The sequence below is a fragment of the Oncorhynchus keta genome, chromosome 27, assembly GCF_023373465.1.
Source record: "Oncorhynchus keta strain PuntledgeMale-10-30-2019 chromosome 27, Oket_V2, whole genome shotgun sequence".
Classification (NCBI taxonomy): Eukaryota; Metazoa; Chordata; class Actinopteri; order Salmoniformes; family Salmonidae; genus Oncorhynchus; species Oncorhynchus keta.
The window spans coordinates 27,456,858-27,484,364 of record NC_068447.1 but is presented as its reverse complement, the minus strand read 5'-3'; the positions used below and the strand labels follow the sequence as shown (position 1 = coordinate 27,484,364).

The 27,507-nt window shown below is 44.5% G+C and overlaps 1 protein-coding gene across 8 annotated transcripts in view; it reads right to left on the bottom strand.

Moving 5' to 3' along the window:
- LOC118359703 (semaphorin-3B-like) overlaps positions 1–27,507 on the bottom strand; it is a 128,401-nt gene that overhangs the window by 18,063 nt on the left and 82,831 nt on the right. For 6 of the 8 annotated variants that reach the window (XM_052482066.1, XM_052482071.1, XM_052482073.1 and 3 more), the window contains 3 exons: positions 8,747–9,119; positions 7,043–7,200; positions 5,039–5,101 (listed from right to left, as the gene is read on the bottom strand). In XM_052482066.1, the coding sequence (XP_052338026.1) occupies positions 5,039–5,101; positions 7,043–7,200; positions 8,747–8,930 (405 nt within the window). In that variant the 5' untranslated portion in view covers positions 8,931–9,119. Of the gene's footprint in view, positions 1–5,038; positions 5,102–7,042; positions 7,201–8,746; positions 9,120–15,147; positions 18,485–18,515; positions 18,700–27,507 lie in introns of those variants that run through there. The other 2 variants (XM_052482070.1, XM_052482067.1) reach the window with 2 other exon arrangements.

The window sequence follows — 27,507 nt, the reverse complement described above, 5'->3', positions numbered from 1 at the left end:
CACTTTGTTTACATACTCATCTCATATGTATATACTGTACTCGATACCATCTACTGTATCTTGCCTATGCTGCTCTGTACCATCACTCATTCATATATCTTTATGTACATATTCTTTATCCCCTTACACTGTGTATAAGACAGTAGTTTTGGAATTGTTAGTTAGATTACTTGTTGGTTATTACTGCATTGTCGGAACTAGAAGCACAAGCATTTCGCTACACTCGCATTAACATCTGCTAACCATGTGTATGTGACAAATTAGATTTGATTTGATTTTGAATTACCTCTATTCCTTTGAAATGTTCATTGTTCATTTTGATTAATTATTTATATTTTGTTTATTATCTATTTTACTTGCTTTGGCAATTTAAACACATTTCCCTTGTCAATAAAGCCTTATGAGTTGAAGGGTATAAACAGAAAGAGGTAAAAGAGAGAGAGAGAAAGAGAGTGTTTGAGAGAGAGAGAAAGATACTGTAAGAGAGAGAGAGAAGCGAAAGCGAGAGAGTGAGAAGCGAGAGAGAGAACGTAAGAAGCAAGAGAGAGAGAGAGAGAGAGAAGCGAGAGAGAGAACGTAAGAAGCAAGAGAGATAGAGAGAGAAGTGAGAGAGAGAACGTAAGAAGCAAGAGAGAGAGAAGTGAGAGAGAGAACGTAAGAAGCAAGAGAGAGAGAGAGAGAAGTGAGAGAGAGAACGTAAGAAGCAAGAGAGAGAGAGAGACGTGAGAGAGAGAACGTAAGAAGCAAGAGAGAGAGAAGTGAGAGAGAGAACGTAAGAAGCAAGAGAGAGAGAGAGAAGTGAGAGAGAGAACGTAAGAAGCAAGAGAGAGAGAGAGAGAAGCGAGAGAGAGAACGTAAGAAGCAAGAGAGAGAGAGAGAAGTGAGAGAGAGAACGTAAGAAGCAAGAGAGAGAGAGAAGTGAGAGAGAGAACGTAAGAAGCAAGAGAGAGAGAGAGAAGTGAGAGAGAACGTAAGAAGCAAGAGAGAGAGAAGCGAGAGAGAGAACGTAAGAAGCAAGAGAGAGAGAGAAGCGAGAGAGTACGTGAGAAGCAAGAGATAGAGAGAATGTAAGAAGCAAGAGAGAGAGAGAAGCGAGAGAGAGAACGTGAGAGGCGAGAGAGAGAACGTGAGAAGCGAGAGAGAGAGAGAGAAGCAAGAGATAGAGAGAATGTAAGAAGCAAGAGAGAGAGAGAAGCGAGAGAGAGAACGTGAGAGATAGAGAGAGAACGTGAGAGGCGAGAGAGAGAGAGAGAGAAGCGAGGGAGAGTGAGAAGCTAGAGAGAGAGTGAGAAGCGAGGGAGAGTGAGAAGCTAGCGAGAGAGTGAGAAGCTAGAGAGAGAGTGAGAAGCTAGAGAGAGTGAGAAGCTAGAGAGAGAGTGAGAAGAGAAAAAAGGTATGAAGAGAAGAGGCTTTAAGAGAGAGAGGGAGGGGGGAATTGAGTCAGTGATCCCAATTTCAGAAGCCAGGGTTCTCCCTGACTCCACTCACATGGGTCACCTGACCCCACAATACCCCATTCATTAAACACTCCTCTCCTCTGACTGAGAACATGCACATCACTGCTGCTACGCAGGGCAGGTTACTACAGCACACAAGGGCGGGTGACTCTCTCTCTCTCTGTTTTTATCCTACTCTCTCTCTTTCCCTTCCTTTCTCTTTCTCTCCCACCTCTATCTCTGTCTCTACCTATTCATTTCTCTCATCTTCTTTATTCTCTCTCTCTGTCTGTCTGTCTTCATCCTTCTATACTATACATACTGCCTATATCTCTCTACCCCCCACCCCCTTCTACCTCTCTCTCTCTCTCTATCTCACTCTCAGAGTGCTGAACGCTTGGCTGGTCTGTGGTAAGAGAGTGGCACTCTGACAGTCAGGGGTTTAGTACAATAGAGCTCTGTGAGAACCAGGATAGAGAAACCATCCAGGAAATTCCTTCCTTTAATAATGTTAATGACTAAGAATAACACGGTGCACAGTGGCAGGGTGCTCCCATAATTAAGCACTTTACAGTAGAAGGAAATGATTTTGAGCAGTAAAAAAAATGAATGAAATCCAAAGCATACCCTTGGACAGTTTTCTGGCTAATTATTTTGCCATTACACAATGCCATTCTACTTAGCAAGTCCGGAATGAATCCCATGTATTACCAGACAACATTTCACGTTAACATTTGGCTAGGACTGCAGGTTAAGCAGTCTAGCAGAAAGCCGAAGACATTGAAATAGATCCTCATCCTTTGTGACCGGTTTACTGTGTGAAGTGCGTACAGAATATGACTTTGATTCTTAACGAGCCAAGCTGCTGGGTGCCTCGGCTACATTGGGCTGAGAATCACCCTGTGAAAACGGAGCACATTTGTGAGAGGCAGAGAGACAGGACCAAGACAGTCCTGGCTCAGCCATAAAATGAAATTAGTCTCTTTGTTTCTCTGGGAAGAAAACAGGACAGATAGAAAAACAGATAGTGAAAGAGGAAAAGAGAGAGAACTTGTTTTAAAGACAACTCTTTTTTCTTTCCTGCCCTGGTTCAGGCCACGTCCTGCAGAGACACACACTGCACTATAATTAGGGGTCAAGAGTGAGATCACTGTGTGTGTGTGTGTGTGTGTGTGTGTGTGTGTGTGTGTGTGTGTGTGTGTGTGTGTGTGTGTGTGTGTGTGTGTGTGTGTGTGTGTGTGTGTGTGTGTGTGTGTGTGTGTGTGTGTGTGTGTGTGTGTGTGTCTCTCTCTCTCAGGTGATATTAGGACCTCACAGTCGGCTGATTTATGAGCTTATGGAGTCACACTGTCTATGGCATAGCCCACCTTTTCTCCGAAAGTCCTATTCGCACGGGACTAGTATTACTAGAGAACGTTGATTATGTCATTATTATGTCATTATTACCCCGTTATTCCAGCAGCCTTCTGTAATTGTTATTTTTTTTCAATAAATGTACAGTTATGATGGAAGCCTGGAGGTTTTTATTCTAGTAGTGAAGATATTCAGGTCGATAACAGGGCATCACTGTTAACTCGAGCTTGTTTCCCAATTTTCTTTACCATACCAAACCATGTTTTGTAAAGTGTCGCCATTATATTTGAATTGAGGAATATTTTAGCGATCCGCAGTATACGTCATAAAAGCTTTGACTGTAAAAAAACATTTAGGCCCTTCATTTATAGGCTATGAGCAGCACGTCATAAAATGTATCAAATCAGTTATTCTTTTCTTGCTCAAACCGTGAGCAACACCTGTCAAACTCTGACATTTCTTTCAAAACACAGGGATTGGCATGGAATTTCGATTGGCATGGGACTAGTGTTACCAGAGGAGTTTGGAGTTTTGCGAAATGTAAATGATTCTGACTGGAATTGTTACTCTCCTGCCATATAAAAATGACTGACATGGCAGATACGGACAGGACTAAAATTACAGATGTGGTGTTTTGTGCTCGTGCACATAATTACATTACCTGACCTCCAAATTACATTTTTATTTTATTTAACTAGGCAAGTCAGTTAAGAAAAAAAATTGTATTTACAATGACGGCCTCGGAACAGTGGGTTAACTACCTTGCTCAGGGGCAGAACAACAGATTTATACTAGCCCAACGCTTTAACCACTAGGCTGTCGCTACCTGTCGCTTCCTGCCGCCCCCAACATCACCTGACCTCCCCAGTAAAACTAATCCCGGCCGAATACGACTTAAGACAAATGCAGACAGAAGACCAAAACCTCACCTACATATTTTTTGAAAAAGAAAGGAGAGAAAGAGAGAGAGGACAAACAGCTGGTTTCATCCTTCTCAGTGCATTCAGACACCCACGTCAATCAGTGATGCTTGGTGTAGTCTGTCTGTGCCATTATTTAAACACAACCAACACACCACAGAGCAAACACCCAGGAGACCAGATAATGACACTGCCTAATCCACACACACACACACACACACACACACACACACACACACACACACACACACACACACACACACACACACACACACACACACACACACACACACACACACACACACACACACACACACACACACAGATGAATGTAGGCACACGTCCACAGTCAGAGACACACACATGCTGACGCCAGGGTCACCATGTGATATTGAGAAAAGGGAGGAAACGGAAGAGAGAGAAAGAGGAGGGAAAATACAATGAAAGCATTTATCTTGGGCCCTAATGTGATCCTACTTCTTTCCTTTGCTCATACTGTCTTTTCCTCACCTCTTTTCTCTCCAGCATACACACACACACACACACACACACACACACACACACACACACACACACACACACACTCACACACACACACAGTTCTTTAGGTGAAACAGGAGCCAGTTGTGCATTATGAATGGGGCTCGTTGTCGGTCTCCTCCAGCTGTGTAATCATACTGATTAGGGATTTATGTTATCCAGAGCTCCACACATTCACACACAGATCCTGCGCACGCACAAATGTGCACGAACACACAAGCACATCCACGAACATGCATTATGTGAATACACACACTCACATACAGACACACATTTAGCTTGAAGTGAGAGAGCTAGATGTGCAAAGTGTATATTTGGGTGGTCTGAGTGGCCTAAGGAGTTTGTAGGGTGTGTCAGTGGAACCCTACCCTGTCTGCACCCACCTACAGCCAGAGGAATGAGCGTTCAGGCCCCAGGTCAGAACAATGGAGAGGATTGGACAGTCACACACATTCACCATCCAACACAAACAACCCAGTCAACCAAACCTTTATTTCACTGACATACAGCACACTGTAGTTACTAACACTTCCGCTCTATGTGAGTGGGTGAAAGGCAAAAGGAGGATTGGGAAATCAGAGTGTGAGATGTGTCCGGATATACTGTGGCTTTAACTGGGTGGTGATATTGAATGAGAGTAGTGAATGAAAGTGACCTGGTTTATTACATCCTCAGAGTCACAGGAACCAATGTACTGTCTGCCTCTGTGAGATACTGTATATCAGAATAAACATGAGAGTTTAAAACCTCTATTAAAGTATTTTGATGGTAGCAGTGGCTGTTACTCACATTGATGTCCTTTCCTGCCCAGTTACACTCCTCCCTCCAGTCCACCGGGGCTGGCCAGTAGATCTGAAATGCACAGGTCAGAGGTCAGAGGAGGCAGCAGGATGGAGGTAGGTCTGAGGTCGTGACCTCAAGCAGGGACAGGCCTGTCCGCCACCCTGAGGGACATTTCTGAGGGAGCGCCTCTCTTCTCTCCTCCTTTCTATCACTCCCCCTCTCTTCCTCTCTTCCTGGCCCCCACACCATGATAGAGCTGAGAATCCACAAGTCATACAGTAGAAAAGCACACGACCACGAGCGAAAACAGCTTTAACGACAAGAGAACCACTAGTGCGAAAACAAGCTGTAAATCATATCTCACCAAACCACAAACAGAGTCAAACAATCTGCTCAGCACTCAGATTTCACACAGTCTGCAAGAACCTACAGACCCTGTAAAGTGTAGGGTTATAGGGTGCATGTTAGGTTGGTTATAGGGTATGGGTTAGTGAGTTACGTGTGTGTGTGTGTGTGTGTGTGTGTGTGTGTGTGTGTGTGTGTGTGTGTGTGTGTGTGTGTGTGTGTGTGTGTGTGTGTGTGTGTGTGTGTGTGTGTGTGTGTGTGTGTGTCCTCACAAGGATAGTAAAACAATAAAACAAATTAAAGTGGGGACATTTCAACGGTCCTCACAAGTAATAGGCACATTTTAGGTTTACAATTAGGGTTAGAATCAGTGTTAGGGTTAAGGATTAGGAGTTCAGTTTAGGGTTAGGGGTTTGTGATTAGGGTATAGGGTTATGGTTAGGGGTTAGGGTTAAGGATTAGGAGTTCAGTTTAGGGTTAGGGGTTTGTGATTAGGGTATAGGGTTATGGTTAGGGGTTAGGGTTAAGGATTAGGAGTTCAGTTTAGGGTTAGGGGTTTGTGATTAGGGTATAGGGTTATGGTTAGGGGTTAGGGTTAAGGATTAGGAGTTCAGTTTAGGGTTAGGGGTTTGTGATTAGGGTATAGGGTTATGGTTAGGGGTTAGGGTTAAGGATTAGGAGTTCAGTTTAGGGTTAGGGGTTTGTGATTAGGGTATAGGGTTATGGTTAGGGGTTAGGGTTAAGGATTAGGAGTTCGGTTTAGGGTTAGGGGTTTGATTAGGATTAGGGTATAGGGTTAGGGGTTAGGGTTAAAGATTAGGAGTTCGGTTTAGGGTTAGGGGTTTGTGATTAGGGTATAGGGTTATGGTTAGGGGTTTGTGATTAGGGTATAGGGTTAGGGGTTTGTGATTAGGGTTATGGTTATGGTTAGGGGTTTGTGATTAGGGTTTAGGGTTATGGTTAGGGTATAGGGTTAGGGGTCTGTGATTAGGGTATAGGGTTATGGTTAGGGGATTGTGATTAGGGTATAGGGTTATGGTTAGGGGTTTGTGATTAGGGTATAGGGTTATGGTTAGGGGATTGTGATTAGGGTATAGGGTTATGGTTAGGGGTTAGGGAAAACTGGATTTTGAATGGGAGTCAATTGTTTGGTCCCCACAAGGATAGTAAAACAAACGTATGTGTGTGTGCATCTGTCTGAACGCGTGTGCATGTGTGTGAGAGAGGTGTTGACAGGTAATCAGAGATTGTGTGACCCCCAAATCGCCATGGTAACCCTTGATCCCCATGTCTGCTCCGAGAGGATAAGAGTGAGATGAGCTCCATCAGTCTGTCAGCACAACTGTGACACGCAAGAGCACCACTAATTCACCATGACATAGCAGAGTGTTGTCTTATCTCTACGATTATCTACCATAACAAAGATATCTGTGTGTCCAAACCTGGGTCATCTTCTCTTAACATCACATTCTTTACCAAATTGATCATTGGACCATTTGAATGTATGTCAAATGACACACAGGAAATATCAATGTAAAATTACTTTTTCAGTTTCATGAAAATGTCAGATTTATGATATTCACTAACATTAGTGTAAACATTTTCACATAGCATGGGGTAAATTGGTCATTGATTGATTGATTAATGGATGACAGGCAGACTGACCTTGTGCTCCTGCTTGGCGATGTTATCCAGGCTGAGTGACAAGAGGAAGTTGCGTGCGCCCACAAACAGCCGTCCTCTCTCCTCATCCAATAAAAGAGCGCTGAAACAGCACGAGCGCTCCAGCTCGAACCGCCGCACGCCATGGAACTGCTGCAGCTCTGAAACACAACACACACAGTGGATCATATAGACATTACATTGAACTCTCCTAGTCAAAAGGGCCCTGAAATGTACATTTCTCATCAGAGCAAATAGGTGTTTTACTCTGCTTATGTCGATAAATGAGTCCCTATTTGATGGTTATGCCGTTTTTTACAAGGCCATACAACTGGAAGTGGTTGTTTAGGGTCAGGGTCAGTCCAGGGCAGTGGTTCCACTCGTCAGAATGGCACAGGAGGTTGGTGGCACCTTAATTGGGAAGGACCGGCTCGTGGTAATGGCTGGAGCGGAATTTTGGAATGGTATCAAATACATCCAACACATGGTTTACGTCATTCCATTTGCTCTGTTCCATCCATTACTATGAGCCGTCCTCCCCTCAGCAGCCTGGTCTCTGTTACAGCTTTGGAATCAGCTGTCTCAGCAGGGCTTCTAAGATCTGGAGAATTGAAGCCTCCTCTCTCTTCTCTTCTCATAATATAATAATACAAATATATGCCATTTAGCAGACACTTTTATCCAAAGCTTCTCACAGTAATGTAAGGGTGACTCAATGAATATAAACCCACAGCCCTAGCCTTGCAAGTGTCATGCTCTCCTCTCCTTGGCCTAATCTCCTCTCTCGCTGGGGAACCCTGTCAGTGTTCAACTGTAACCGTGGAGACAGGGATATCCCATGATTTAATGGCACATTCCCCGAACAGGGCCTGTGTCATCATGTAGATGAGTAGTAGCTCTGGAACACTTGTAGGTTTCTGAACTGCTGGTAAAGTAGCTACTTTCCGGCTAGTCTTAAACTGGAAAGTGTGTGTGTGTAAAAGAAAAATTGGGATGATGATGTCCCTGTCACGCATACACCCCCCACACACACTGGGTCTTGTTTTGTGCAGGATAGAAAAGCACCTAGTTTGTGTGGGTTTGTTCATCACAGAACCCAACCCTGTTCCAGGGAGCCCGGCCAACAACAACAGTAACCACATTAGTCCTGCTGGCTACTGTTCAGAGGTGTTTATGAAAAGGATATGCCTCTATATTATAGTAACTGGAGCATAGCAGGAGCATAGCAGGAACATAGCACCTCAGTACCTCCAGGCTCTGATCAGGCCCTACACCCAAACAAGGGCACTGCGTTCATCCACCTCTGGCCTGCTCGCCTCCCTACCACTGAGGAAGTACAGTTCCCGCTCAGCCCAGTCAAAACTGTTCGCTGCTCTGGCCCCCCAATGGTGGAACAAACTCCCTCACGACGCCAGGACAGCGGAGTCAATCACCACCTTCCGGAGACACCTGAAACCCCACCTCTTTAAGGAATACCTAGGATAGGATAAGTAATCCTTCTCACCCCCCACCCCTTTAAGATTTAGATGCACTATTGTAAAGTGACTATTCTACTGGATGTCATAAGGTGAATGCACCAATTTGTAAGTCGCTCTGGATAAGAGCGTCTGCTAAATGACTTAAATGTAAATGTAAATGATAGCAGGAACATAGCAGGAGCATAGCAGGAGCATAGCAGGAGCATAGCAGGAGCATAGCAGGCCTTACCTTTGTAGGAGAGCTTCATGCGAGGGGAGGAGGAGGAGAATGGTTGTGAGGAGGACGAGGAGGGTGAAGAGGAGTCGCTGGTCTTGGGGATTCCGCTGGACGAGACCTGGGAGGCCTTGAGCCCCAAGAGGAGCAGGGAGCTACATGTCACCATCATCGCCATCATCATCATTACGGTCATCATGGCGTCCTGGGGTTGGCAGTAGCCTGGCACGGCTAGCGTTGGAATGGGTTGGGATGTTGTCGTCACGCTCCTCTCCAATCGGTTCTCAGCCTTCCTGTGTAGTGTGGCGTTCCCTGTTCTGCGTCTGCTGTACCGTACACCTCTCAGCTCTGATGGGACTGAAGAAGCTTCTCACAGTGTCACTGGAACCTAAAAATAATCAAGCAGAGACACACTTTACAAAGCCGGCCGACAAAGGTAGATCTCTACCCCACATCCCCTCCTCCCCTCCTCCACTCCTCCCCTCATCCCTCTTCTAGCACCAGGAGGTAATTTTAGTCAGTCACAGAGGCTAATGGCTGATGCCCAGCCCCAGTCCTGTTAATGCCAGCTTCTATAAAGACCAGCTGTAATCGATTCACATTACGGGACACCATCCAAGGCCCATCAAACACCCAGCCCTGGTCACCTCTCTGGGTGGCAGGGGATGGGGAGGACATGGTAAGCTGGGTGTGGTAGGGGCCCAGTGAAAGATATGTGGGGTGAGATATGTTGGGTGGCCCAGTGCCATGTCCAGTCTAATCCCCAACACAAGCGCCCCCTCTGTGGCAGCGCCAACATGGCCTGGGATGGTATGTCTTCTCATTCCTCTCTGTGTCTCTGTTATCCAACTGGCAGATCATTTTACACCAGATGACTTTTCCTCATTACTGGCAACCACTAATGAAGTGCACTACAAATGAACTGGCCAGTCAAAGTGATAGGATGCTGGGATATGTGTGTGCATGGACACTTCTACAGCTATTTTACCAGGCTCCTGGTATGTGACACACATACTGTACAGTGCACATTTTCACATGCACTAGCGTACAGAAAACGGACATGCACTCTCACATACACACATGCAGGCACACACAAACACACACGCACACACACCACAAAGGAATGCACATCGCACACATACAATCAAAATCTTTCACCGCTTTGAACCCTCTCCTCAGACAGCCACAACAATAAAGTGTTTCAGTGGCCTACTTGCACATTACTGTACCTCAGTAACCTCCCTGTTGGCACCTTCAATACAATACGACTCCCTCTCTCCTTCTCATTCTTTCTCCTTGTCACCTCCACTCTCGTTCTTTCTCCTGTCTCTTTCTCTGTCTCTCTCTCTCTGTATTTCTCCTATCTGTCTGTCTCTCTATCCCCTTTGTCTTTCTCCTATCTGTCTCTGTCTCTGTTTCTCTATCCCCTCTGTCTTTCTCCTATCTGTCTCTCTCTCTGTCTCTCTATCCCCTCTGTCTTTCTCCTATCTGTCTGTCTCTCTATCCCCTCTGTCTTTCTCCTATCTGTCTCTCTCTCTCTATCCTCTCTGTCTTTCCCCTATCTGTCTCTGTCTCTCTCTCTCTATCCCCTCTGTCTTTCTCCTATCTGTCTGTCTCTCTATCCCCTCTGTCTTTCTCCTATCTGTCTGTCTCTCTCTATCCTCTCTGTCTTTCCCCTATCTGTCTCTGTCTCTCTCTCTCTATCACCTCTGTCTTTCTCCTATCTGTCTGTTTCTCTATCCCCTCTGTCTTTCCCCTATCTGTCTCTGTCTCTCTATCCCCTCTGTCTTTCTCCTATCTGTCTATCTCTCTATCCCCTCTGTCTTTCTCCTATCTGTCTGTCTCTCTGTCCCCTCTGTCTTTCTCCTATCTGTCTCTCTCTCTCTCTCTCTATCCCCTCTGTCTTTCTCCTATCTGTCTCTCTCTCTCTATCCCCTCTGTCTTTCCCCTATCTGTCTCTGTCTCTGTTTCTCTATCCCCTCTGTCTTTCTCCTATCTGTCTCTCTCTCTATCCCCTCTGTCTTTCTCCTATCTGTCTGTCTCTCTGTCCCCTCTGTCTTTCTCCTATCTGTCTCTGTCTCTCTCTCTCTATCACCTCTGTCTTTCTCCTGTCTGTCTGTTTCTCTATCCCCTCTGTCTTTCTCCTATCTGTCTCTGTCTCTCTCTCTCTATCCCCTCTGTCTTTCCCCTATCTGTCTCTGTCTCTGTTTCTCTATCCCCTCTGTCTTTCTCCTATCTGTCTCTCTCTCTCTATCCCCTCTGTCTTTCTCCTATCTGTCTGTCTCTCTATCCCCTCTGTCTTTCTCCTATCTGTCTGTCTCTCTATCCCCTCTGTCTGTCTCCTATCTGTCTCTGTCTCTGTCTCTCTATCCCCTCTGTCTTTCTCCTATCTGTCTATATCTCTCTCTCTCTATCACCTCTGTCTTTCTCCTATCTGTCTATGTCTCTGTCTCTCTATCCCCTCTGTCTTTCTCCTATCTGTCTCTGTCTCTGTTTCTCTATCCCCTCTGTCTTTCTCCTATCTGTCTCTCTCTCTCTATCCCCTCTGTCTTTCTCCTATCTGTCTCTCTCTCTATCCCCTCTGTCTTTCTCCTATCTGTCTGTCTCTCTATCCCCTCTGTCTTTCTCCTATCTGTCTGTCTCTCTATCCCCTCTGTCTTTCTCCTATCTGTCTCTCTCTCTCTATCACCTCTGTCTTTCCCCTATCTGTCTCTGTCTCTGTTTCTCTATCCCCTCTGTCTTTCTCCTATCTGTCTCTCTCTCTATCCCCTCTGTCTTTCTCCTATCTGTCTGTCTCTCTGTCCCCTCTGTCTTTCTCCTATCTGTCTCTGTCTCTCTCTCTCTCTATCACCTCTGTCTTTCTCCTGTCTGTCTGTTTCTCTATCCCCTCTGTCTTTCTCCTATCTGTCTCTGTCTCTCTCTCTCTCTATCCCCTCTGTCTTTCCCCTATCTGTCTCTCTCTCTGTTTCTCTATCCCCTCTGTCTTTCTCCTATCTGTCTCTCTCTCTATCCCCTCTGTCTTTCTCCTATCTGTCTGTCTCTCTGTCCCCTCTGTCTTTCTCCTATCTGTCTCTGTCTCTCTCTCTCTCTATCACCTCTGTCTTTCTCCTGTCTGTCTGTTTCTCTATCCCCTCTGTCTTTCTCCTATCTGTCTCTGTCTCTCTCTCTCTATCCCCTCTGTCTTTCCCCTATCTGTCTCTGTCTCTGTTTCTCTATCCCCTCTGTCTTTCTCCTATCTGTCTGTCTCTCTATCCCCTCTGTCTTTCTCCTATCTGTCTGTCTCTCTATCCCCTCTGTCTGTCTCCTATCTGTCTCTGTCTCTCTATCCCCTCTGTCTTTCTCCTATCTGTCTCTGTCTCTGTCTCTCTATCCCCTCTGTCTTTCTCCTATCTGTCTATATCTCTCTCTCTCTATCACCTCTGTCTTTCTCCTATTTGTCTCTGTATCTGTCTCTGTGTCAATTCAATTCAAGGGGCTTTATTGGCATGGGAAACATGTGTTAACATTGCCAAAGCAAGTGAGGTAGATAATATGCAAAAGTGAAATAAACAATAAAAATGAACAGTAAACATTACACATTACACATACAGAAGTTTCAAAACAATAAAGACATTACAAATGTCATATTATATATATATACAGTGTTGTAACATTGTACAAATGGTTAAAGTACACAAGGGAAAATAAATAAGCATAAATATGGGTTGTATTTACAATGGTGTTTGTTATTCACTGGTTGCCCTTTTCTTGTGGCAACAGGTCACAAATCTTGCTGCTGTAATGGCACACTGTGTAATCTGTGTAATCTGAGGGAAATATGTCTCTCTAATATGGTCATACATTGGGCAGGAGGTTAGGGAGTGCAGCTGTGTCTCTCTCCTCTGTCTTTCTCCTATCTGTCTCATTCTCTCTCTCCATCCCACTCTCTTTCTCTCTATGAGGAGTCCGGAAGTGGCTCAGAGAGAGAGAGAGAGAGAGAAAGAGAGAGAGAGGGGTTAGGAAACTCAATAGCGTGCAGTGTTGAGGAGCTCAGTGTGTCTATTGGTCAGTGGGGATGTTAAAACAGAAGAGGGGGAGATGGACGGTCGGTGGCCTCATGCTTCCAGCACACAGTCATCTGTTGCTCTTCCCCATATCCAGTTCCCCCAGGGCTCGTCACCAGCAGCCAGGACATATTGAAGTCCTCAGATGGACTAATGTGGGCCTGAACTCTGCTCTAAATCACTGCCTCTCTGCCTCTGGCTCTACCTGCGACTGTCTGTTAGAGTGTTACCCTCAGTCAGGACCCATTAGGCTGAGCTTACACAGTAGGGAGGTAGTGTGGTCCCAGTACAGACCATTTAAATGTGAGAGCTGGAGGGATGGAGAGCCAGATATCTAGGTCTAGTTAATGTATCCACAGGCTCTCTAACCCACAAATGCATCACAGCCTATCCGCTGCAGTGTGTGTGTGTGTGTGTGTGTGTGTGTGTGTGTGTGTGTGTGTGTGTGTGTGTGTGTGTGTGTGTGTGTGTGTGTGTGTGTGTGTGTGTGTGTGTGTGTGTGTGTGTGTGTGTGTGTGTGTGTGTGTGTGTGTGTGTGTGTGTGTGTGTGTGTGTGTGTGTGTGTGTGTGTGTGTGTGTGTGTGTGTGTGTGTGTGGTATGGTTTGGAGTGGGGAGGCTGAAATATTACAGACCTTCACAACATACCTGCACAACCGACAACATAGTCCTTAGCCTAAAATCTGGGCACTAAAAAATAAGTGTTCTATATCTGAGTCCCAGTTCACAGATCTATATCTGAGTCCCAGCTCACAGCTCTATATCTGAGTCCCAGCTCACAAATCTATATCTGAGTCCCAACTCACAGTCCTATATCTGAGTCCCAGCTCACAGTTCTATATATTTGGTCCCAGCTCACAGTTCTATATCTGAGTCCCAGCTCACAGATCTATTTCTGAGTCCCAACTCACAGTTCTATATCCGAGTCCCAGCTCACAGTTCTATATCTGAGTCCCAGCTCACAGTCCTATATCAGTGCAGGAGTCAGTGTATGGTCTTGGCACGGCAGAGCATGAATAATGGACCTACTGAGGTGTTAAGACAGCAGGGCTCTCATAAAGTCCCAGCTCCCAGAGCAGAACAGAACAGTGAGGGACCAGAAGTGCCACATTAACTCTGACACAGAGAACACTACTCACAATCAGCTACGTGTAGGTTATGCAGGGAACCTCTCTTCACCGGTCCAACACGCTTTTATATAGATTTACCACAGAAAATCTGCCATAGCAGAAACATTGCCCATTCATTTGTTTAAAGGAGAGGCACCTTACATGTCAATGAGTAGACTGCAGAGATGGCATCAGTGGAAGGAGCGTAGGGTCTAAACTAAAACACACACTAGCACACACAGAGAGAGAGAGAGAGAGAGAGAGAGAGAGAGAGAGAGAGAGAGAGAGAGAGAGAGAGAGAGAGAGAAAGTTGGGTTGTCAGCAGCTCCTGTCCTGAGATATAAAGGCCAGGTCCCATTGTCCCCCATGTCTCCTTAAGCTCCCGTCAGTTGAAGGGTACTATTGTCAGCCCCTCAAAGCACTACAACCCATCCTCACTGAGCTCTGAGCCTCCCCACAAGCACCATAATGCATCTTAATAAAACCATTGGCCGCCTGACACTTATTTATTTCAGCTTCATTAGCCAAGAGTGTGAGAGGGAAGGAGAGAGAGAGACGTGTAAATACTGTAGAAAAAAGAAAAGACAATGTTGAAGTCCCTCCTCCAGGCTAGAGTCGGAGAAAAAGTAGGGTCAGAGGGGTATGAAATCCAAATCAATACCAACAACCTGTGTCCCAACACAATGAGAGGTGTGACTAAATACAATAGAGAAGAGAGAGCAGGGAGTGAGGAGAACACAATTACTGGAGTTGCAGCGTGTCATGAGACTATTTCAGCCCGGCTGTCTACGCTATGCGAAGGGGGAAGAGGGGGAACGGAGAAAAGGAGCGAGAGGGAGAAAGGAGACAATTGTTCTTGGGGGAAAGACTGACTGGCCTCCGACCAAAAGCCAACAGAGAGAATAAAAGCAAAGGAGGATTATAAAGTATGGAAAAGGACACAGCTGCAGTCACATGAACAGGTTTAGAGGGGTGAGAGACACAGAGAGCCTGACGGCAGGTGGTCTTTGCCCTTGTATAAGCCCTGAGGGGAGAGGCAGGGAGGCAGGGGGGGAGAGGCAGGGAGGCAGGGGGCAGAGAGGTTGGGAGGCTGTGGGCAGAGAGGCAGAAAGGCTGGGGCTCAGCTGGTGCCTGGTTGGTACCTGGTTCCCAGCCATTTGGATCTGTTTGGACACACTGAGAGAGTAACTGACTTCAGCTGTGTGAGTGGAAGAAATCCAAAATCCCAAAAGTCCAAAATCCCTAAATGCCCCCAAAGGAACTCACCTCTCCTTCTGCATCCAAGGCAACAGCGTTCCCTCTCAGTGTCCACCTGACCCAGTCATGGTCCGAAGCGCAAAGTGTCCCATGGATACCTCCTCAACACTATTACTGTCCAACAAGGTATCCATCTATCTATTCCAACTATCTATTCCAGGAACAAAAACTCTTATTTTCCTTTTGTTCCTCGAGATGCACACACACTTTTACACACTAATTGACTCACTCACACATAGCAGCTACATACACATCTTCACACACATTTACACATACCCCCACGCTCACTTTGTCTGACATACTGCACTAAAACTACACAAACCCCAGAGGTAGGATAAAAATCCTTTAGTAGAATCCACAGAGCAGTAAAGGTAGAGTCCTCTCTGAAACACTAGGTGTACAGCCTCAGGGGGGAACAATACAAGACAGGAAGGAGCATCACATCTGGGGGAAATCCAGTGAGTCAGTTAGTCAAAGCAGACAGGGCTGGTGGGTGAGGAGGTGAAATGAAGACAGAGTCAGTATACCAGTCAGCTGCTATAGCAAGCACTTCGGTCCACTCAGGAAAGCATACAACTCCACCATACACTCTCTCCACTATACAGAGGAACAGAGGAAGCACAAGGACTCAGAGTAAGAGCAGGAATAATGGACGTAATTCAAGAACACAAAGAGAGAGAGGGAGGGGGGTGTGAGTGAAGAAAAGGTGGGAGGTAAGACGAGGGGAGGGGGAAAGAAAGGGGCGGGGTAGTAATGTGCTGGTTTGTGTAAGGGAAGTTAAAGAGGCAGAGCGGGAGTTCTCCACTTGTCATCTTAGCCATCCAGTACTCATATTTACACCATCCGTACATGCTGTACACACATGAAGCCCATATAAATACATCTACCGGGACAGAAGGGAACCACAAGCCATGTCACAACCCTCTATATACGAGTCAGATGGCATCTGAATTTAGATATAGATCATGGTAGACTGGCACATCCCATACACTCATACAGGGAAGATGAATAGATAACCTACAGCAGTCATATGCAGGTATCAAATCAAATCAAATCTAACTTTATGTGTTACACGGGCAGAAATACCACAAGTGTTGTCCTTACCGTGAAACTTTTACTTAACCAACAGTGCAGTTCAAGAAGAGTTAAGAAAATATTTACCAAATAAACTAAAGTTAAAAGTTATGAAAAGTAACACAATCACATAACAATAACGAGGCTATATGCAGGGGGTATTTGATTAATTGTTCAGCAGTCTTATGGCTTTGGGGTATAAGCTTTTAAGGAGCCTTTTGGTCCTAGATTTGGCGCTCCGGTAGTGCTTGACGTGCGGTAGCAGAGAAAACGGTCTATGACTTGGGTGACTGGAGTCTTACAATTTTATGGGCATTCCTCTTACACCACCTATTATTGCAAGCTTGGCCCCAGTGATGTACTGGGCCGTACGCACTACCCTCTGTAGCGCCTTACGGTCAGATGTCGAGGGGTTGCCATACCAGGTGGTGATGCAACCAGTCAGGATTCTCTCGATGGTGCAGCTGAAGAACTTTTTGACAAATCCTGTCAGTCTCCTGAGGGGGAAAAGGTTTTGTCGTGCCCTCTTCACGACTGTCTTGGTGTGTTTGGACCATGATAGATTGTTGGGGATGTGGACCCACTCCACTACAGCCTCGTTGATGTTAATGGGTTCCTGTTCCTTTTCTTGTAGTCCACGATCAGCTCCTTTGTCTTGCTCACATTGAGGGAGAGGTTGTTGTCCTGTCACCAAACTACCAGTTCTCTGACCTCCTCCCTACAGGCTGTCTCATCGTTACCACTGTTGTGTCGTCAGCAAACTTAATGATGGTGTTGGAGTCGTGTTTGGCCACGCAGTCGTGGTCCAGTACAGGAGGGGACTAAGTACACAGCCCTGAGGGGCCCCAGTGTTGAGGATCAGTGTGGCAGACAAGTTGTTGCCTCTAGGATCTAGTTGCAGAGGGAGGTGTTTAGTCCCAGGGTCCTTAGTTTAGTGATAAGCTTCGTGGGCACTATGGTGTTGAATGCTGAGCTGTCGTCAATGAACAGCATTCTCACATACATGTTTATTTTGTCCAGGTGTGAAAGGGCAGTATAGAGTGTGATTGAGATTGCGTCATCTGTGGATCAGTTGGGGCGGTATGAGAATTGGAGTGGGTCTAGGGTGCCATGATCTTTCAAAGCACTTCACGGCTTCCGGCGTGTGTACTATGGGGAGGTAATCATTTAGGTGTGTTACCTTCACTTCCTTGGGCACAGGGACTATGGTGGTCTGCTTGAAACATTTTGGTATTACAGACTCAGTCAGGGAGAGGTTGAAAATGTCAGTGAAGACACTTGCCAGTTGGTCTGCGTATGCTTTGAGTACACGTCCTGGTAAATAATCTGGCCATCAAGAACAGCTGGTGCTCTTGTGCATGCTTCAGTGTTGCTTGCCTCGAAGTGAGCATAAAATACATTTAGTTCATCTGGTAGGCTCGTGTCACTGGGCAGCTCGTGTCTGGGTTTCCCTTTGTAGTCTGTCATGGTTTTCAAACCTTGCCATATCCGACGAGCGTCAGAGCCGGTGTAGTAGGAATCAATCTTACTCCTGTATTGACACTTTGCTTGTTTGGTAGTTCGTCTTATAGGCGTCACGATTAGTGTCCCGCTCCATGAAAGCGGCAGCTCTGGCCTTTAGCTCAATGTTGCCTGTAATCCATGACTTCTGGTTGGGATATGTACGCACGGTCACTGTGGAGACGACGTCATCGATGCACTTACCAATGAAGCCAATGACTGAGGTGGTATACTCCTCAATGCCATTGGATGAATCCTTGAACATATTCCAGTCTGTGCTAGCAAAACAGTCCTGTAGCGTAGCATCCGCATCATCTGGCCACTTACGAATTGAGCGAGTCAATGGTGCTTTCTGCTTTAGTTTTTGCTTGTAAGCAAGAATCAGGAGGATAGAATTAAGGTCGGATTTGCCAAATGGAGGGCCGGGGAGAGCTTTGTATGCATCTCTGTGAGTGGAGTAAAGGTGGTCTAGAGATTGTTTTCCTCTGGTTGCACATGTGACATGCTGGTAAAATTTGGTAAAACTGATTTAAGTTTGCCTGCATTAAAGTCCCCGGCCAGTAGGAGCGCCGCTTCTGGATGAGCGTTTTCTTGTTTGCTTATGGCCTTATAGAGTTGGTTGAGTGCGTTCTTAGTGCCAGCATCGGTCTGTGGTGGTAAATAGACGGCTATGAATAATGTAGATAGTGTGGTCTATAGCTTATCATTAGGTGCTCTACCTCAGGCAGGCAATACCTCGAGACTTCTTTAATATTAGACCAGCTGTTATTGACAAAAAGACACACCCCCACCCCTCGTCTTACCAGACGTAGCTTCTCTGTTCTGCCGGTGCATTGAAAATCCCTCCAGCTCTATATTGTCCGTTTCGTTGTTCAGACATGACTCTGTGAAACATAGGACATTACAGTTCTTAAGGTCCCGTCGGTAGGATAATCATAGGTCATCCACTTTATTTTCCAATGATTGCATTTTAGCAAGTAGAATTGATGGCAATAGGAGTTTATTCGCTCGCCTACGAATTCTCAAAAGGCAGCCTGATCTGCTTCCTCTTCTCCTCCGTCTTTTCTTCACGCAAATGACGGGGATCAAATCAAATCAAATCAAAGTTTATTTGTCACTTGCGCCGAATACAACAGTGAAATGCTTACTTACAGGCTCTAACCAATGGTGTGGGAAAAAGAGGTGTGTGTGTGTGTGTGTGTGTGTGTGTGTGTGTGTGTGTGTGTGTGTGTGTGTGGTTAAGTAAAGAAATAAAACAACAGTACAAAGACATTTGAAAAAAGAGTAGCAAGAGTACCATTGACTCGCTGTAATACTTACATGTTTCATACAGACACCTGTTAGTCAGGCTTATTGAGGTAGTTAGTACATGTAGATATGGTTAAAGTGACTATACATAGAAGATAAACAGAGAGTAGCAGCAGCGTAAAACAGATCTTTCTCGTCGGACTCGTTAAATGAAAAAGCCTCTTCCAGTCCGTGGTGAGTAATCCCAGTCCCGATGTCCTGAAGTTATTTTGGGTCATAAGAGACAGTAGCAGCAGCATTATGCACAAAATAAGTTTAAAAAACAAGTTACAAACAACCCAAAAAATGTAACAAAATAGCACAATTGATTACGGGCATGTAAAACCATCAGCCATTCTCTTCGGTGTCATTTGAATAAATCCTGAGTAGAGCTTCCACTACTACAGGACACATGTAAATAAGATCATTTACACACATTTACAGAATAAGGGTGTGCTTTCTACTAGTAAGTTCTACTATTCAAGAACATGATGGGAGTTCTCCTTACGCAAAAACACAAACACACAAATATATTTAAGAATGCTTAACACACCTGGTAAGATATGTGACGTGTGTGCGTGTCTGTGAGCATGCGTGTGTGTTGTGCGTGTGTGCAGGGGGGCTGGCAGAGTGCCAAGGACAGTTGCCAGGCGTAGCCCCCGCTGATGGTATGAGGGACAAAGGGGTGAGACAGCAGGCACAAAGTTGCTCCCATCCCCCCTGCCCCACCTCTGTCCTGCCCTGCCCCATGAACCCCCTGATGGGCAACCTCCTGACCCCTTCCTGTGGCCATGACAACCCCTCCCTGGTGAGAGGGATGCTGGGTCTCCTGTGGGTCTCCTTTTGTCTTGTGTTCCATGAGCACTTTCTGCCCCCTACATCAAAAACCTATTTTATAGCCATCCTATAGTCATCCTATAGCCATCCTTTAGTCATCCTATAGCCATCCTATAGTCATCCTATAGCCATCCTATAGTCATCCTATAGCCATCCTTTAGTCATCCTATAGCCATCCTATAGTCATCCTATAGCCATCCTATGGTCATCCTATAGCCATCCTATGGTCATCCTATAGTCATCCTATAGTCATCCTATGGTCATCCTATAGTCATCCTATAGCCATCCTATAGTCATCCTATAGTCATCCTATAGTCATCCTATAGCCATCCTATGGTCATCCTATAGTCATCCTATGGTCATCCTATAGTCATCCTATGGTCATCCTATAGTCATCCTATAGCCATCCTATAGTCATCCTATAGTCATCCTATAGCCATCCTATGGTCATCCTATAGCCATCCTATGGTCATCCTATAGTCATCCTATGGTCATCCTATAGCCATCCTATGGTCATCCTATAACCATCCTATGGTCATCCTATAGCCATCCTATAGCCATCCTATGGTCATCCTATAGTCATCCTATAGCCATCCTATAGTCATCCTATAGTCATCCTATAGCCATCCTATGGTCATCCTATAGCCATCCTATGGTCATCCTATAGTCATCCTATGGTCATCCTATAGCCATCCTATGGTCATCCTATAACCATCCTATGGTCATCCTATAGCCATCCTATAGCCATCCTATGGTCATCCTATAGCCATCCTATGGTCATCCTATAGTCATCCTATAGTCATCCTAGCCATCCTATAGCCTTCCTATAGCCATCCTATAGTCAGCCTATAGTCATCCTACATTATTTATAGTAAATCAGCCCTGGTCTAACAATGGTACATGGAGTAAATATTCCTGACCTATGTGGTAGACTATACACAATATTATATGCCGTGAAATTGTCAAATAGTGCCTTGTTTCTGCATTTAATTGAGTCAACCTTACTGGGTAACTATATCCAATCTAAAAGAATGTCTGCTGTAGGACGGAAAAAATGATCTTTATTTTTCAGTTCGGTTGTGTGAGCGTTGACATTGCGTTAAGTTGAGGTTACTGTCACAACCAATTAAGTATGTTAATTATTCTCCCTATCCTCCCACCACGTCACACATGCCCAAGACACAACAAGACTCCTCCAGTCAGGCTGACAGCCAAGCAGTCAGTCAGGTAGTGAAGTAGTCAGCCAGTCAGGTAGTCAGTCAGGTAGTCAGGTAGTCAGTCAGTCAAGCAGTAATATGTGTGCAACACATTTGGTACGCAACTTCCCTGAATGAGAAGACAGAGCATCATAATCTGACATGTGATGGTTGATTGGCTAGTTATGTGGTTAGACTGCTAGGATTCTGGTTGATAACGGATAGGCAGCAGGGTAGCCTAGTGGTTAGCCTAGTGGTTAGAGCGTTGGACTAGTAACCAGAAGGTTGCAAGATCAAACCCCCGAGCTGACAAGGTACAAATCTGGAAAAGGAAAAATAAAATAATTCACAATGTGATTATGTATAATGTCTATGATTAGTTCAAATTCAAACAGACCATATTGACCAAAGGGTGACAGGTTAGCTCATTCACAAGACCTGGATTACTGTACACATACTGCTGTTACGTTCAGAATGATGTAATTGTTGCATTAATATTACAGCAGCTGCTTGCATAGTTGGAGTGTCCCTCCTTACGACATCCATCAAATAGATTCTGACGCCTGTGAAATTCACAGTACCAAATGCCAGCGGGACAACCAGGAGGGTAATGATGGCGTATGTGTATGGGGATGGTTTGGCCATCAAACAAATCATAGAAATAGTAATTAGATATTTATATATACAGTTGAAGTTGTAAGTTTACATACACCTTAGTAAAATACATTTTAAATTCAGTTTGTCAGAATTCCTGACATTTAACCCCAGTAAAAATTCCCTGTTTTCAGTCTATTAGGATCACCACTTATTTTGAATAATGTGAAATGTCAGAATAATAGTAGAGAGAATGATTTATTTCAGCTTTTATTTCCTTCATCACATTCCCAGTGGGTCAGAAGTTCACATACACTCAATTAGTATGTGGTAGCATTGCCTTTACATTGTTTAACTTGGGTCAAACGTTCAGGTTCCCACAATAAGTTGGGTGAATTTTGGCCCATTCCTCCTGACAGAGCTGGTGTAACTGAGTAAGGTTTGTAGGCCTCCTTGCTCACACAGGCTTTTTCAGTCTGCCCACAAATTTGCTATGGGATTGAGGTCAGGGCGTTGTGATGGCCACTCCAATACCTTGACTTTGTTGTCCTTAAGTCATGTTGCCACAACTTTGGAAGTATGCTTGGGGTCATTGTCCATTTGGAAGACCCGTTTGTTCGGTGATTGATTTGCACTTTTCGCACCAAAATACGTTATTCTTTAGGAGACAGAATGCGTCTCCTTCCTGAGCGGTATGATGGCTGCGTGGTGTTTATACTTGCATTCTATTGTTTGTACAGATGAATGTGGTACCTTCAGGCGTTTGGAAATTGCTCCTAAGGATGAATCAGACTTGTTGACCTCTACAATGTTTTTTTTCTGAGGTCTTGGCTGATTTCTTTTGATTTTCCCATGATGTCAAGCAAAGAGGCACTGAGTGTGACGGTAGGCCTTGAAATACATTCACAGGTACACCTCCAATTGACTCAAATTAGCCTGTCAGAAGCTTCTAAAGCCATGACATCATTTTCTGGAATTTTCTAAGCTGTTTAAAGGCACAGTCAACTTAGTGCATGTAAACTTCTGGCCCACTGGTATTGTGATACAGTGAGTTTTAAGTGAAATAATCTGTCTGTAAATAATTGTTGGAAAAATTACTTGTGTCATGCACAAAGTAGATGTCTTAACCGACTTGCCAACACTATAGTTTGTTCATAAGAAATTTGTGGAGTGGTTGAAAAACAAGTTTTAACGACTCCAACCTAAGTGTATGTAAACTTCCGACTTCAACTGTAGGCTTACATGCACAAATACACAGAGAGGTAGAGGGAGAGGAAGGGAGGGCAGAGGAAGAGTGACGGAAGGGGACACCAGTCAAGGGGACACCAGTCAAAGGGACACTAGTCAAAGGAACATGAGTCTAGGGGACACCAGCACTTGTGGACCTTTTCCCTAAGATGGCTGCCAGGGTCGGCTAGCTATGCAGTGGCTAACATCCGTGACACAGTGACACGACATAAAACAAATTCCAGGACTAAGTGGATCATTAGTGCCATGGCGACTTGAGCTTTTCCGCCAGCTGTGTCACCTCGCACTAATCTCATCACGGAGCCCACATCCGATTGGCCCAAGACCCAGAGCAACACTGATTGGTTGATGACGGGCCATTCCGCCAGGCAGGCAGGCCAAAGTCAGGTCATAAATGACTTAGGACTTTTATGAGTGTCTGTTTCATTATGGCCAGAGCCGGGCACAGAGAATAAATTAGATGAGGTCACTGCCGCCCAGGGAGGGTTGAAGGATAAAACAGGCACCGTAGACAGTGTGACGTGACTGAGTGTGTGTGCTGCCCTTACAGAGACTATAACTTGGCACAACAATTAGTCCTCTGTTTTCATTAGCAAGCCATGACAAAAGATAGCTATAAAGGCTATATCAGTGTTCTTAAAAATCGGGGTCGTGACCACTAGTAAGGTCGAGGCGAATTTGCAGTGGGGTTGCCAAGTGTTGTTTTTTACTGGGTAGGGGGAACCAAACATTTAGACGTTTTTGACATAGATAAATGACAAAATACAATTTTGAGTACATTTATTTATTGGTATTATTTATTAATTATCTTAATTTGAGATGAAAATGTAATTCAGTGAAGGTTATTTATTGATGTGACAATCTAAATTGACAGATTTCAAGGTTGTGATATTTGATTTGAAGTGGGGTGAGGTCACCAGAATTTGTGGTTAAAATGTGGTCCCCACTGAATACCGCTTCCTCGTCTCTCACGATTTTGTATTTGTATTTATTAGGGATCCCTGCAATGCAGCAGCTACTCTTCAGGGGGTCCAAACACATTAAGGCACTTACTGTACATTACACATAAAACAAAATATAAAACAGTACATCATATAACATTATTACACCACTACATATCTTCAATACAAAATGTATAATAACACCATACAACAACATTACAAAATACGTGTGTGTAGAGTGCGTGTGCTAGCGTGTGTGTGTATGCGTGTGTCTGTACCTGTGTGTGTGTGTGTGTCTTCACAGTCCCCTATGTTCCATAAGATGTTTTTTTGTCTGGTTTTAAAATCTGATTCTACTGCTTGCACCAGTTACCTGACGTGGAATAGAGTTCCATGTAGTCATGTCTCTATGTAGTACTGTGTGCCTCCCATAGTCTGGTCAGGACTTGGGGATTGTGAAGAGACCTGTGGTGGTATGTCTTGTGGTGTATGCATAGGTGTCCAAGCTGTGTGCCAGTAGTTTAAACAGACAGCTCGATGCATTCAGCTTGTCAAAAGTTCTTACAAAAACAAGTAGTGATGAAGTCAATCTCTCCTCCACTTTGAGCAATGAGAGATTTACATGCTTATCATTAATTTTAGCTCTCTGTGTACATTTAAGAGCCACCCGTGGTGCCCTGTCCGAAGTTCCTCTTTGTGGCATCTGACGACACAACTGAACTGTAGTCCAGGTGCGACAAAACTGGGGCCTGTAGGACCTGCCTTGTTGATAGTGTTGTTAAAACCAGTTAGAGATAGGGGGCAGTATTTCCACTTTGGATGAATTGCGTGCCCATAGTGAACTGCATCAAAATCTGTCCTAAATTGCTAATATATGCATATTAATATTAATATTGGATAGAAAACACTGAAGTTTCTAAAACCGTTTGAATTATGTCTGTGAGTATAACAGAACTCACAGGGCAGGCAATCTTCCAAACAAGTTTTGAAATCCTGAAAGTTGGGGCAACTTTGACGTCATCGCCCCCTCCCTCCCCAACAAGTTATGGATCTGGAAACACTTCCTACATCTTCCACTAGATGTCCTCATTCAGTAGAAAGTGTAATGGAGCATTTGCTGTGAACTTTGACCTAATGGGAGGGAAAGTAGTCGGTGTCGCAAGAGAATGCCATTTTGTTATGACGCATCTCTCTTTGAGTGCTACGGCTGTTCCAATCAGCCCCAGATGAAAACGAATGATCCGGTTGGAATGTTATTGGATATATATGATTATAACATCCTGAAGATTGATTCTGCATTTAGTTTGACCAGTTTCTTCGACCTGTAAAATGTCTTTTGGAAGTTTTCATGCAAAGTTATCCTGGACCAGAGGTCATTTTTTGGGCATGTGAGCTGAAAGTGATAGCAAATGCTGCTACTTGGACACTAGAATTGAGCATTATGGAACAAAACGATTTATTATTGTACTAGGACTCCTTACACTACATTCTGATGAACGATCATCAAAGGTAAGGGAATATTTATGTTGTAATTTTGTATTTCTGTTGACTCCAACATGGCGGAGAATTATTGTTACGTCTGAGCGCCGTCTCAGATTATTGCAATGTTAGGCTTTTTCCATAACGTAAAAAAAAAATGTGACACAGCGGTTGCATTAAGAACCAGTGTATCTTTAATTATATGTAGAACATGTATCTTTAGTCAAAGTTTATGATGAGTATTTCTGTTATCTGGTGTAGCTTTCTATAATTCCTCCGGATATTTTGGAGGATTTTCTGAACATGGCGTCAATGTAAACCGAGATTTCTGGATATAAAATGCATATTATCGAACAAAACATAAATGTACTGTGTAACATGTCATATGACTGTCATCTGATGAAGATTTTCAAGAGGTTAGTGATTGATTTTTTTTTAAATCCTGCTTTTGTGATTTTATCTTTTGCTGGAAAAAATGGCTACGTTTTTTCTTTGGTTTGGTGGTGGTCTAACATAAATATATGTTGTGTTTTCGCCGTAAAACATTTTAAAAATCTGACACGCTGGGTAGATGAACAAGGTGTTTATCTTTCATTTGAGGTATTGGACTCCTGCTACTCATGCCAAGATATTATTCATAGATTTGGATGGAAAACACTCTGAAGTTTCTAAAACTGTTTGAATCATGTCTGTGAGTATAACAGAACTTATGTAGCAGGCAAAACCCTGAGGACTAACTGTTCAGAATCTCTGTTCCCTGGCATGTCATTGCCAAGGGATATTTCTTAGGAACTTGTTTTCAGTTCCTACAGGTTCCACTGGATGTCACCAGTCTTTGGAATTTGGTTGAGGTTATTCCTTTGTGCAATGAAGAAGTAGGCCAACTCGGAACTGGGTACACTTTTGTGAGTTGTGCAAGACGTGAAAAGTGGCGCTGGTATGTTTTCATTCCTGTATTGAACACAGATTTCCACGTCTACAATTTGATCGATTATTAACGTTTAAAAATACCTAAAGTTGTATTACAAAATTTGTTTGAAATATTTTGGCAAAGTTTATAGGCAAGTTTTGAAATATTTTGTAGTGACGTTGCCTTTTTTGTAAGCTGAATTAATCGAACAAAGGGACCAATTGTGATGTTTATGGGACATATTGGAGTGCCAACAAAAGAAGCTTGTCAAAGGTAATGCATGTTTTATATTTTATTTCAACGTTTTGTGTAGCGCCTGCAGGGTTGAAATATGCTATCCCCTTTGTTTGCTGCTGGTGCAGATGGTGGAGGCTATCAGATAATAGCTTCTTATGCTTTCGCCGAAAAGCATTTTAAAAAATCTGACATGTTGGCTGGATTCACAACGAGTGTAGCTTTAATTAATTGAGTATCTTACGTGTGTGATTTAATGAAAGTTTGAATTTTATAGTATTTTATTTGAATCTGGCGCTCTGCATATTGGCCAGTTGAGACATTTGCGTCCCGCCTATCCCTAACTAGTATTAAAGATGCGGTCAATATATGTTCATTATTTCATTCCTTTGTAACCCTGGTAGGTTGACATATAACCTGAACCAGGTTGCAAGCACTGGTCACAGTTTTAAGCTTTTTCTTGATTGGGTATCTTGATGATAGACAGTCAATATTGAAATCACCTAGAAAATATACCTCTGTTGATGTCACATACATCCGCCCATTCCTACCCCTCGCACAATTCATTGAACCTTTCACAGGCCCATAAGGAACAGGATAGCGTACGCCCGCTGGTCCCGGCGAAAGGTCCAGACCTCATACAGCAGGCAGTGCCCCGTCAGATCCAGAGAGAGGGAAAGGAACCAAACTCCATGACGAAGCCACTGCTGGAGTCAGCGTAGTTGGAGTCAGCACTGCCGTCGCAGATACAGGCAATTCCAGCGATGAAGGCGCAGGTAGATCAGGGCACCAGTGCAGCAAAGCTAATCCTTATGCCAATCTGCTCCAAACCACTCGCAGTCACTCCCGTCGACTTCGCAGCATTTCCCTGCCTTCGGTTTCCACGACTTGTGGCATTGGATAAGCTCTGATTGGAACAATCTTTTTGCTGTTCTCCGTCTACTGGACTACAAGATGGGGGAGGAGAAGCAGATGGAGATTACTTCCTTGGCAGGCAAGTTCCAGGTAGCACAGACCATTCGGATAGGGACAGATGACAAGGCGGGAAAACATCCATCAGGCCCAGCAA